Genomic DNA, 12,868 nt, shown 5'->3' with positions numbered 1-12,868 from the left:
TAAAGGATCTGACCAATATTTATGAGTTGTTTTACGCTGAAAGACCCATTTCTTAACTCAAAGTTGGGGCAAATCGACCAAAGTAGAGGATCAGCCCATTTTTGATCGATAGTTGGATTAATTTTGACCCACCTTTTTTTTTTGAGTGTATAATGTAGATTTGGTGTGGGGACAGTACAAATATTATGTCCTCTTCATATACATAAAAAGTATACTGTAGGCTACTGAATACAACATTTGTTTTCGCTCAATTTTTTTTTGCAGAACGCAAAGAGGTAAGATTTTGTGCAAAATCAAATGCCTATTCCTCTCAAATATTGTTCATAATATGTGAGCGCTTCTCCTTTGCTGAAAATAATTCATCCACCTAACGGGTGCAGCATATATTAAGATGCTGATTAGACAGCATGGTTATTGCACAGGTGTGCCTTAGGCTGCTATTAAAAAAAAACAGCCATTCTAAGATGTGGAGTGCTATCACACAGCACAAGGATGTCGCAAGTTGTGAAGGAACGTGTGCTTGGTATGCTGACTGCAGCAATGTCCATCAAGGCTCTCGTGAATTTAATATTCATTATATCATAAGCCAATTTAAGAAAATTCTGTAGAACTGTACATCTAACCTGTCTCACAATTGCCGACCACAACTACACTCCAGCCCAGGATTTCTACATCCAAACTTTTTATCTGCAAGATCGTCTGGAACAAGCCATCTGGAGAACTGCCGCAACAATCAGTTTACAGAAACAAGTTTTTTTCCCCCTAAATCCTCAGAAACTGTCTTATGCGAGCTCATTTTCATGCTTGTCATTCTCATTATGGTCTCAACCTGAGTGCATGTCAGTGCACATATTTTGCTGTTTACATGTAGAGTACATTATCTGTTTGCAGTTAATTTACTAAACTAAACTAAACTAAAATAGAATAAAATAAAATAAAATAAAATCTGCATTTATAACAACATAACATGTAGGAATACAAGTACTTAATAAAATTAAGGTATGCTTGTTTTTGTCTTCATCAGTAACATTTAGCATCTGGAGTAAAGCACGTTTTGTATTCAACATTATTATAATATAATTATCAACAATAATAATTTATGCTCAAATTCTAATTGATTTCTTTTTATTCACGCTATTATGTTATGACGTATTTTTTAAACAGAATTTTTAATATCACTCGCCTACGTGACGTGTGTGACGTACGCGGAAGTCGGAAAACAAGGAAGTAAACTTTACTCCCTACAATCTTCCACTGTAAGCAGAAAGTTCATGAGACAGATCAGTAATAGAATTTAAAACCCGTCGCATACTCTTACGTCGCTAGATGTAAAGCTAATTCCTCAGGTGACTTCTCTTGATCAATCCCGTGTCAGAAACGCCGTAGTGGGGGCACGAAAACACTGCTCGGTAAGTAAACTTAATACACTCCCGAGTACCGTGTGCGTTCGTGTAAGGTAGCAGTATCACGCACGCAGTAAATATCACGCAGTGAATATCACGCACGCACATGTAATGATGTATGAATGCTATTAAAATAAAGAGTTTTCCCCCCTCCTCTGCGAGATGTGTGTGTATGTTGCCAGTAGGAATGGCAGTGGCGGTCTTACCTTAAATAGTACGCTCTGTGAAATCCCACTTTGGTGACCCTGCCCCCCTCCACCACAAGCACATGTAAACACAGATTAAATACACTCTAGGTGGACCTTATATTTTCTGTAAAATAATGTATTGAACTATAAATTTGAAAACAACAAAAATGTTTAGATTTGTGGAAACAGAATTCACATCTAATTGCTAACAAGCGACTTTGTTTTCGTCGTACCAAAACTAGAACTACTTCCTGCTTCCGTGTCATGTGAAATGTAGTCTTACTTGCCTGTTTGTTGCTGTCCAATTTACGGAAGCTGAGAGTTTCTTGCTGCGCATTTCCACTTTCCAATGTTACAATGTGGGACCGTCACAAGGTAAACAACACAGCCAGCTTCCATGAGTTACCGTGACCGAGCAAAAAAAGGCTTGATAATGGTGAGTGCACTACAGGGTTTACAGCTGTTTAACTGTCAACCAAGATAGCATTCAGCAATATTACAATACAAGAAAGAACCTTAATTAGTCCCAGACCCACAGTGGAGAAATTTGCATTGTTTCAGCAGCAATAGTGTATACAGGAAATAAAAGTAATTCATGTGTTTTATCTCTATTTATTTTGTAATTTAGCTTCTCTAATGGAGTATATAATTAATCTATTAAAATGATTTATTCATCAACTAATTATTAATTTAAAACGGTTTTACTTTTTACTCTTAATTTCATATCATGAAATATAGCGTTACCGCAAAGGGATTCAATTCAAACATATCTAAAGATAAATACCTTATATTGTAATGTTTGTCAAGACAGAATGTTTCATGTTTTTTTTTCTTTTCCATACTGCAAACAATGTGTTGTCTTTGTAAGCAAGGGTTCAGGCATCAACCTACAGTACACAGACAGCCAGCACTACTGAATCAGTAAACAAAGTGAGTGTGTTTGCACTCAAATAGTTTCGTGACTGCAGATTTTCCTGCTTTGTAAAGTCATGTGCTTTGGTTAAACCTGTTTCTGCTTCTGTTTGCTCCCTCCATCCAGTCGATTCTGTTAGGAATTAGCCTTGAGTGTCTTTTCTTTCCACTGCGCAAATAATATAACCACACATAGAAGGCCATGGTTATTATCCAGTCATCTACTTTACAGTACACCGTTTGTCTTCAATAAGATGTTGTCATCTGCCACCAGGTGTATTATCTGCATTCAGAGACCACAAAGAAGAACCTTTGGAAGGAGTCATGAGCCAGGAGGATCTACCACTGATGGATGGAACATGTGATGCATGTGAGCCTGACGAGGCTCAAATGGCCACGCAAGTGTGCCACACCTGCACCTTTGCCTTCTGCTGTTTGCATGCTGACAGACATGGCTCCAGTACACATCACCCGCTAGCACCATATAAAAAGGAGGGGGCACATGCTAATGGACTTAACTCAAACAATGAACAAAATGCAGATCTGAGGCAAGCAGCAACTGGTGATGATATGAATGGCCATGGATCCAAGAATCCCTTGCAAGGAGCTGAGAGTTCAGAAGATAGGGGGGAGGACATGGCTGCTAAAGATGCAGTGAAGAAGGACACTGTGTCAGTAGTTAGGCTACGTTGCGCGGACCATGGGCAGGAAGGCTCCCTCTACTGTAAACAAGACGAAAAGATCATCTGTGTCGTGTGTGCTATGCAGGGTGAGCACCAGGGACATGAGATTATCACGCTGTATGACGCTTACAACTGGCAGAAGGTAAGTCATGCACATGGAACTTGACTGTTTATAATGCAAGCCATAGCGGCATTAATGTTATAAGTCACCATCAGTGGCATCTGTTACACAGCGATCACAAAATAGCCGCATCAAAGCAAGTAACAGAAGACCGAGGATGTATCCACCTTTGCCTTATACATAGAACCCAGTTTTTGTAACATTGTAACAAATTTTAATATATCTTGATACCGATACTGAAACGATACCACTGCACATACCTAAAACATCAGTAAAAGCAATGCAATCATAGATGACAAAACATAGAACTTAGAATTCTTTGAATTTTCATTAATTCAAAATAACATTGTGCAGTGGAGAATATTTAATAAAATTATTAAGTGCCATTTATTATTTTTATACCATGTTATACTGTGACTATAGCTTAAAGTAAGCACACTTAACCTCTTTTTGGAGAACTGTTGTGTCCACTATCTACTGAACCGTCAATATCGAAAACACATTGCATTATTTCTTTTTTGTATAGTGCTACATTTTTAACACCAGTACACCATGCAACCTTGCAGTCTTCCCATGCACACAGGATACTTCTGTTACGGCTGTGATTTCATCGCCAAAAGTGGAATATACTCTAGAACACGCGGTGTCTAACTTTTTTTCTAAAGTAGCATTTACGCCGAAGAGACCCCTTGGAAAAAAGACAGATGTAAGACCTGTCTACTACAGTGCAACACTTAAGGTCAAACACAATCCATTGTGAAACACTAGTAACCCCCCCCCACACACACATTTTCACATTTTCACATTTTACCCATAAGAGAGCTACAGTTGAAGTCAAATGACCCAAAAATTTTAATCAATGTTATCTGAAAGAAAATGCCTCAAAAATCAAAACAACATAAACTAATTGATTTTTAAATTAATTGTTAATCATTTTTGGTTATCGTTTAATGCTTGTATTGTGATTGTGGATGGTTGTTCGTCTCTGTGTGCCCTGCGATTGGCTGCCAACCAGTTCAGGGTGTATCCCGCCTACTGCCTGAAGCCAGCTGGGGTAGGCTCCAGCGCCCCCCGCGACCCCTGTGAGGACAAGCGGTTAAGAAAATGGATGGATGGATTAATGCTTGCAGACCTTGTCTAATTTAGAATTTTCTAAATTCTTGGAATTTCAGCCTCACAATAGAAAATCAATACTCATATTTCTGTCGTCCTCTCTAAAAGCAGAATGACTATCTTAAGTGTTTAATCTAAAGAAATTAGCAAAATCTGCTTTGACGCTGGAAAACAATGATCAATATTTCTGCCTATTTTCTGTTACAGACCAAAACAGTGAATGCAGCATAATTAGTTTGTGCATTTTCTGCCCTCTGGTTTTGAAATAAGGTCCTGTTTTTGAATAAAAGGATGAAAATTAAACATGTTTTATCTGTTTTAAATACCAGTCATTGATTACTTGCCAAAGTAATTGATAGATCAATTATTAAAATAATTGTTAGTTGCAGCCCTAGTTTTACTATACACTGAGTCAAAGTTAAAATGCTACTGTACAATTAATAAAGGTTTAATGATTATGACCCTTAAAAAATTGAATAAATTAATTCCCTCTATATTTTATCAATCAACCCATCCGGAACTTCATAACACTTGTGTTTATCTGGAGCCTATCACAGATGACTTTGGGTGGGAGGTGGGTTACACTCTTAAGTATCCATCAGGGACAGAAGTTTGTTAAATATTGTATGTTATGTAAAAAAAATAAAATAAATTGACATTGGGAGAATTTATAAGACAACCTGTATCACACACAAATTGTGTCAGCAGTAATTGCATTTGTAACATGATGACACATCGTCTCTACCAAATGTTTTTTGTTGAAATGACCCAGTACAAGTAGCCGCACATTTTAGCAGCGAAATATACAATATAACACAGAAACAATGAGCATCGTGGAGTGTTGTAGCATTGCTGTAGAAACATTGTTGTCCTCTGGCCTGCGGCTAAGCCTCTGAAAAACAAAGTAGCTCACATTAGCTGCAACGCTTTCTCTTCCGTCGGGGCAACATATGGATTGGCGCGAGACAAAGAGGGTCACTCACAGCCCAAGGCTGTATTATTTATGCTAAAACCACTCAATCTTTTTTTATCCTCTTTCTGTGTATTCCTGTGAGAGAATTGCAGTAGTGGTGATATGGATTCCTTTTGGTTTGAGTTTTTCAATGTTTGCCTCTCAAACTTCACCTTACCCGCCTCATTGTACTGATAAAACTATTTGAGAAGCCGTTCCAGCAGTTGATACTGAGCGTTTCTATAATTGAGTTTCACAGATCTTTGCCTATACTTCATGTATTAATACTACTAGTGATACCAATACATTGATAACAACGTGCATCTCCTATTTGTGCGTTTGTATGCTGTAGAATAGGCAAGGTCTTGACCTGCTGGACTGTACACGACAGATGGAAGAAAAGATCGCAAAGAAGTGGACAAAATCAGAGGTGAGTCCAAACATCTCATTGAACAAAGTGAATACAAAAACACCACAACCAATTAAAGTTTTCTCTGTAACTTTAGAGGATTTACAGGTAGTGAGCCAACTGTGTTATGTCCTTTCGTCATTATTATTTGGAGTAGAAAAAAAGCAAACATTCAAACAACCATCTTCTGCTGCTCAAATTGTACCTTACTATGCAAATATACAATTTGCTGTACCAGTTAGATGGTTCAGCTGCATCATGCATAGCAATGGTTTCATCTGTTTAAGCAAAAAGAAAAAAACAACATGTTCTGTTTTTCGTTATACAGTGGAACCTCGGAGTTTGAACGTTTCGGAACTCGTACAAATCGGACTTCAACCAAAAAATCGGAGTAAAAAATGCCTCGGAGTTTGAACTAATTTTCGGAGTTCGAACACCCAAGCAAAGCAAGCTAAGCCGAACGTACCTTGAAAACAGGTAGCCAAGGGAAGCCGAGCGAAGCCGAGTAATGCCGAATGCTCACGTTGCGGTAGTTGAGACGATGCACTGCTCATTTCCAGTCAGATGTGGTGGTGGTCCATACTCGCGAGTGCATTTTGATTTTTCCACGACAATTTTCTTCGCCATGGGCCCAAACAAAGACAACAATGCCAGTGGCAGCAAATAAAAACAAACAGTGCTATAAACCACAGTGGAAATAAGAAGGAGATTATCGCGCTGTTGTAACTACCGTGACTACTTCTGTAAATACTGGCGCGAGGACCCCCCTTAGCTGTGCAATCACGTGCCTGACGTTAAACAACGCACGCAAGGACCACTTAGTAGTCTAACAATATGTCCAATGTAAAATACACAAACTCAGCACTGAACTAAAGCTAACATTAACATAGCATTTATCATCCACTGATGCCATGACACCACAACAAAAAAGGTGAGGTATTTTTTATTACATAAATAGAAATTATGATTTTTCTGGTTTTGGAGCTTGGGAATGGATTAATTGCATTTACATTATTTCCTATGGAGAAAAATGTTTTCGTGGGTTGAACAATTCGTACTTTGGACACTTTGCAGGAACAAATTATGTTCAAACTCCGAGGTACTACTGTATACAGTAAATGAACCAAATTATCAATATGTTTTTTTGTGGGTTATTTTTGCTTTTTAGACACCTAATGAAATGGTCAAATAAATACTTTTTTAAATCTTTAGTTTCAATTTATGTAAATCATCGCTGTCCTGTGAAAAACATTTATGTCCATTTTTTCTTTCTTTTTTTAAATACATTTTTGGGATATCTGCATTCAGTTTCATGCCCTTGACATAAAAATGTAAAAAAATGACAAAAATGTACATAAGTGTTTTTCACAGAACAGCGACAATATGTTTTATTTGCATGATCTAAATGGAGTGTCATGACTCTTTACCGAGACATTTTTCATTCGTAATTGTTTTGTTTTGTGGCTACACTGCATTGGCAAAGACGACAGCAGTAAGGAGTCTATAATCAGGAAGAGATTAGTTGATTAGTAATTTACCCTGTGATTTATACATTTAATTTATACATATGTTCATCATTTCTTACCATTCACAGAACAAAACTTGCCTGGATTCGGTTCATGCCGATATATAGAGGTTGTGAACTGTAAGAGACATGGGACTTATGATGTGATTACTGACTTCTCTTGATGTCACGCCTTCACATTCACGATAAGGTTAATTGTGACATTGTCTTACATAAAACTGAGAATAAAACGTCTAACCAGATTTTCTCTAGCTGGGCCCCAAACCCTTGCAGACCAAAATCAGTTAATTGAATCAAGGATTTAGCGGGGTGCGTGTTATGTATTTCAAACAGTGGCAAATACTTACTGAACATCCAAATAAATAATACATGGGGTGGATGGACGGAACTTTTTGATATAATGCAGTGCCGTGCAACAAAAATAACGTTCTGAGTAATTACCACAGGGACAATTTCTGAGTTGATTAATTATAACACAGCTGTAAGGTATTCATCGTCTGTTACTCTTCTCACACTTACAGACACTGACTTAATATGAATAGCGCTTCAGCTCTTAATTTCCCATTCTTATTGATAGAAATTCAATGGCAGCAGAAAATAGAGAGAGGGCTCAAAATAGAGAGAGGGCTCACTTACAGCAATGTATTGCTGGTTGTCAATGTGATTTTGGTTCAGCTTTTGTAACTTATCAGTGCTCAGCTGATTTCTGTAGTGATTAATGCAATATAAATACAACTGTAATAGATCAAATGTGAGCAGACACCAACATGATCATCGAGTTATATCCTTGTTTTAAATTTGATTATACAGAGTTGTTGTGGTAGCACCTTTTAAAACCTCAAACTAAGATAATACTGCACCTTTCTCCTGCGGGATGGTATAAAGCCGTGCCTTTGCTTCAAACAAGTTGGCGGTAGTGTAAAGTGCTTCTTAAGCTTATTCTCCACTGCATACTGTTTTGGCCATCATAAATCTAATTACCCTTGTTAAGTGTTCTACATTTAGTATGTTAAATGATCGGGGCGGCGTGGCTCAGTGGTAGAGTGGTCGTCTCCCAACTCAGAAGTTGTGGATTCAATCCCATGCCATTGTGACCATGTTGAAGTACCCTTGAGCAAGATACTGAATCCCCAGTTGCTCCTGATGCTGCGTCATCAGTAGGTGAATGGGTAGTCGAATGTAAAGCGCTTTGAGGGCCTTGTAAGGTGGAAAAGCGCTATATAAATCATGGCACTTCAATACCATAGACTGTAACACTATGATTTTTATTATGGTACACATTTCTGTTGTCAGCCATAATGTTGTGAAAATGAGTCACAGTTTAAAAAATTACCCACAATTTTGCAAAACAGAGTAATTTTCATCACGGGACATATTTTGCAAGTAAAACTTGACTGCCCTTCTTGTGTGCACAATGCCAAAGTGAGCGTCAAGGACAGGTACAGCTACTGTGCTCTCGGGCTGTCATCCATCATTGACAGCGCCTGTATTCCTGCTCTATGTAGCTCCACGTTAACTTGTTGGGAAAAATGAGAACACAGGAGCATTGTTAAGTGCCTGCAGAGATTTGACCTAAGTGCAGTGGCATATTGTAGAAGGTTAATTTGAGTAACTGGCAGCTGGCACCTTAGCCAAATGTGTCTTATTATCACACTGAAATATCAATGCTGCCCCTAGGACTGCCTTTATATTAATCAGTCATCTGCTGTTCCAGTATACAGGTGCACTGCACCAGCCACTTTCCTGCTTCCTCACGGGGCAATGGCAGAGATATTATGTGGATTTGTCAGCGTGTCCTCTCTGCACTCCCAAATGTCAGCGCTTGCATTATTATGCATGGCAGGCGAGCATCAGAGTGACGGCTTCTGGTAAGGAAAGGTCTCTGTGTGAGAGAGCTAGTAAAAGAGCGAGACATAAGTTGCACAAGTTAGAGTTGCATTGTATTAATGGCTGTAAGAGTCTGAGGAGGAAAAGGATGACGGGTTAAACTACAAATGACTTTAAAACTTAACCTTGCTTAATTCTTCAAATAAAACGGAAATTCACCTCTCAAAATCCTTTGACACATTCACATGCAAAGATGTGATGAATGTTAGTAAAGTGGTTCAAAGGTCTTGTGTAGCCTAGGAAAGCCTGGTCACAAATGTGTATTTGTGTATTGGCGAGATCTGTCATCTCTTCTCTACCTTGTAAAACCGTCAAAATCAGCAGGCACTTAAAAAGCTTGTTTTTCTTTTTACATCAGTTGTTTATAGTTTTTCCTCTTGTCTACTTTGTCCTCCTATCCTTTCTCCTCCTACTTTTCCTCTCTACCCCCTTCTCCCATTGCGTTGTAAGTCTGTAGCCTTGCCTCTGCTCACAGAATTTTAATTGAGTGACTCAGTATCATTCCTAAAGAAGGTGGTTTGGCTTGCTACTTGGGCTTCTGTCAAAACCAGTTAAAAGGTGAACAACAACAAACTTTTTATTCTTATGTTTTCATCTCCCTCTTGTGTCCACTTTAGGGCTGCAACTAATGATTTTTATTTTTATTTTCAAAATAAATTGATCTATGAATTGGATGAAGAAATCATGTTTTAATTTTCATTCCATTATTCTAGTGGTGTTCAAACTATGGCCCGCTTTCTATTTTTAAACAGCCTGCGGGGCATATAATAAAAAAATGACATTTGCTACCACTAAATTTGTGGTATATATTGATTGGTTTTATTAAACAAATTTAGTTTTATTACCACAAATTTAGTGGTATATATTGATTAGTTTAATAAAACCAATCAATATATACCACAAATTTAGTGGTAGCAAATGTACTGTAACACTTTTCTAAATATGCAAAGATGCAAATGAACAATTTACAAATTAATAAGTAGCATTTCTCTTCCTAACACTGTGGCCAAGATAATTCAATTTTGCAGGCAAAAGTGGTTTCCTACTTTCCTCCAATTACTGCTATGTCAAAGTCTATATTGTGAACATATCACATAAATGCTTCTCAAGTAACTGTTTCAATGTCCAGGGTCTCTGACCACCCCAAAATCTTACCAAACCCAAAACTACACTATTTGCCTTATAGAAAGCTGTTCATGTCACTCTTTAAAAAAAAAACAGTTACTAATAAACAATGTACAATTACTTGCTTGACTGATTTAGTGCGCTTGATAAATTAAAGTAAAAAATAAAATCAGTGGCCCTTGCATTCTTTTATTTTTCTGTTTGTGCTCCTCAGAGGAAAAAGTTTGGACTCAAAAGCATTTTTTTCATTTTAAAAAAAGGACATTATTTCAAATTGACAGAAATGAGAAAATATTTACTGTTGAGAAGCTGAATATCTGAGGATTTGGACAATTTGGGGTGGCGTGGATCAGTGGTAGAGTGGCTGTCTCGCAACCCTGGGTTGTGGGTTCGATCGGCCATTGTGATCATGTCGAAGTCATCCCTGAGCAAGATACTGAACCCCAAGTTGCTCCTGATGCTGCGTCATCAATACGTGAATGAGTAGTCAAAATGCAAAGCGCTTTGAGGTCCTTGTAAGGTGGAAAAGCGCTATATAAATGTAATACCGTTTACCAATTCTAAATGTAAAAAAATTGTATCGAAAGGACTAATTGCTCATCAAAAACATATACAAAATAATTATATCAATTAGTTGTCAATTAATTGTTGCACTTCTAGTCCCAAAAACTTTAAAAATGCTCATGTGCTTTTAAAGTTTACCTGTATGACAACATTTCTGAAAAACAAGGTACGAATTTTATTCTGATGTGGTAGCGCAGCCTATTTATTCTCATAATAATGTCAAAGGATTTTGTTCAAAGGTATTGCACTTTCATTATAAAAAAGTATTGTATTGGGAAAATATTTGTTTTGGTGTTGTTTGCACATCACATCTCTGTCATCTGGAGTGCATCACTGAACTTTTTTTTTTCCAGGTTGCCTAATGTTAGGGATCACTGTGAGAAATAGGACCCAAGTGCAGGCATAGAAAGAAGACAGATTTATGTGATGAATATTTATTGAATGTGCTGTAGAATGGGCCAGGGGTGTCGACTCTGGAGAGGGCTGTGCAGTGAGGTGAACAGGTGCAGGGTACTTGCAGGCAAGGGGTAAGGTGAGGTGAACAAAGCAGGAGTACAGGAGAGGATGCTGTTGCAAGAACTCTGAGAGGAATATAAGCGCAGGTTCAGATTAAGGCACGAGTGCATGAATACGAGCTGGATGCGAGTGACTCTGTGACAGAGTCACACACATACAGAGAGGCAAGAGGCAGCAGACCTGACAACTAATGGGCACGGCAACATGTTAAGCAAACCTTGTGTGAAGGTCAGATAATATAAAAGTTTCCACTGTTAATATGTTACAAGCTACTGGCATGTTATTTGACTGCAAAATAACTTCTATCGTTAAATGTGTGGTAACCAATGGTTGTATAAAAGTTACATTTAATAGTTTGGTGTTATCACTTTTTGAGATTGGAATTGCATAAAAAAAGTAACATGACATCTTATATACATCGAGGAAGTACGGCATGGATATACTTGTGGACATGTTGTTTTTGTTGAAGACAAACCTATTTTCCGCAGTCCCCCATGTGTAATACGCCCCAATACCTTAAAACCCTTAAAAGGCTTTTTTTCCCTCTGTACTTGTGTATAATACAGACCCACAATTTTGTAGTATGCTTTATTTTCAGAGTGAATGAAATGAATAAAGATTCAAAACATCTCAAATTGTAAATGTTTTTAAATTCTGGATTAAAACGGTTGTTTTCCCTTTATGATTCCGATCTTTCAAAAATATTTTTTAAATCATGTTTTTGAAAATCTCTCTTTCTCTCTTTAGCTGAGGGCTCTATTTCTAACTATATGACTGCTTTTAAATGTAATTTTAGTGACAATATGTGAAGCATATTGAGTTACGTTGTTTTACAACCCAAAGGTACTAAGGTGCTAAGTACTGCTTTTTCGTTTTCGTTTGTTCTGTATAATAACATCCCCTCGATTTGGGATTTTTGTGTGCGTGTGTGTGTGTGTGTGTTATACATGAGATTTTACAGTACTCTCATTGTGTTGTTAATATTTTTACCAGCTCAGTGGCTCCCTTAGGGGACAGGTCAAACGCAGAGAACAAATTTCACACCACTTGACAATCAGTGGTATTTTAAACTTTAACTATTAAAGGTCTTTTGGGAGAATTTTACCAACTAATCATTATTTAATAGTGCTAGCTGTTTTTTTCTATCTAAAGTGTTCAATAATCGTTATACAATAAAAGTGCCACAAGCAGACATAGCTTGCAACCAGTTATGTAGCATGATGTTCTACCTCTGCCCGTATTTTTTTTTTCTTCTAATTTCTCTCTCATCACTCATCGCTTACGATTATCGTCTCTTATGGGCATACTCTCCTGAGGCCTCGTTTTGTGACCTTAGTTTGCCTGCAATGCAAATGAGGTTTAGCAAGCATGAATGCATCTTCCTTGCAAGCTTGACACATTCTCAGGGAAATGCTTTCTCTAAACAAAAGTTAGTAGAGCACATAGCTGCTTCCACAAAACAAAGAACAG

General features: G+C 37.7%; 1 protein-coding gene across 1 annotated transcript in view; it reads left to right on the top strand.

Moving 5' to 3' along the window:
- Nucleotides 1-1,190: 1,190 nt before the first annotated feature.
- trim44 (tripartite motif containing 44) overlaps nt 1,191-12,868 on the top strand; it is a 47,711-nt gene continuing 36,033 nt past the window's right edge. The window contains exons 1-3 of the mRNA XM_077569432.1: nt 1,191-1,409; nt 2,778-3,328; nt 5,725-5,802. Coding sequence (XP_077425558.1) covers nt 2,828-3,328; nt 5,725-5,802 — 579 coding nt within the window. The 5' untranslated portion in view covers nt 1,191-1,409; nt 2,778-2,827. The remainder of the gene's footprint in view (nt 1,410-2,777; nt 3,329-5,724; nt 5,803-12,868) is intronic.

This window comes from Vanacampus margaritifer, chromosome 6, assembly GCF_051991255.1.
Source record: "Vanacampus margaritifer isolate UIUO_Vmar chromosome 6, RoL_Vmar_1.0, whole genome shotgun sequence".
Lineage (NCBI taxonomy): Eukaryota > Metazoa > Chordata > Actinopteri > Syngnathiformes > Syngnathidae > Vanacampus > Vanacampus margaritifer.
This window is presented reverse-complemented; position numbering and strand designations above follow the sequence as displayed.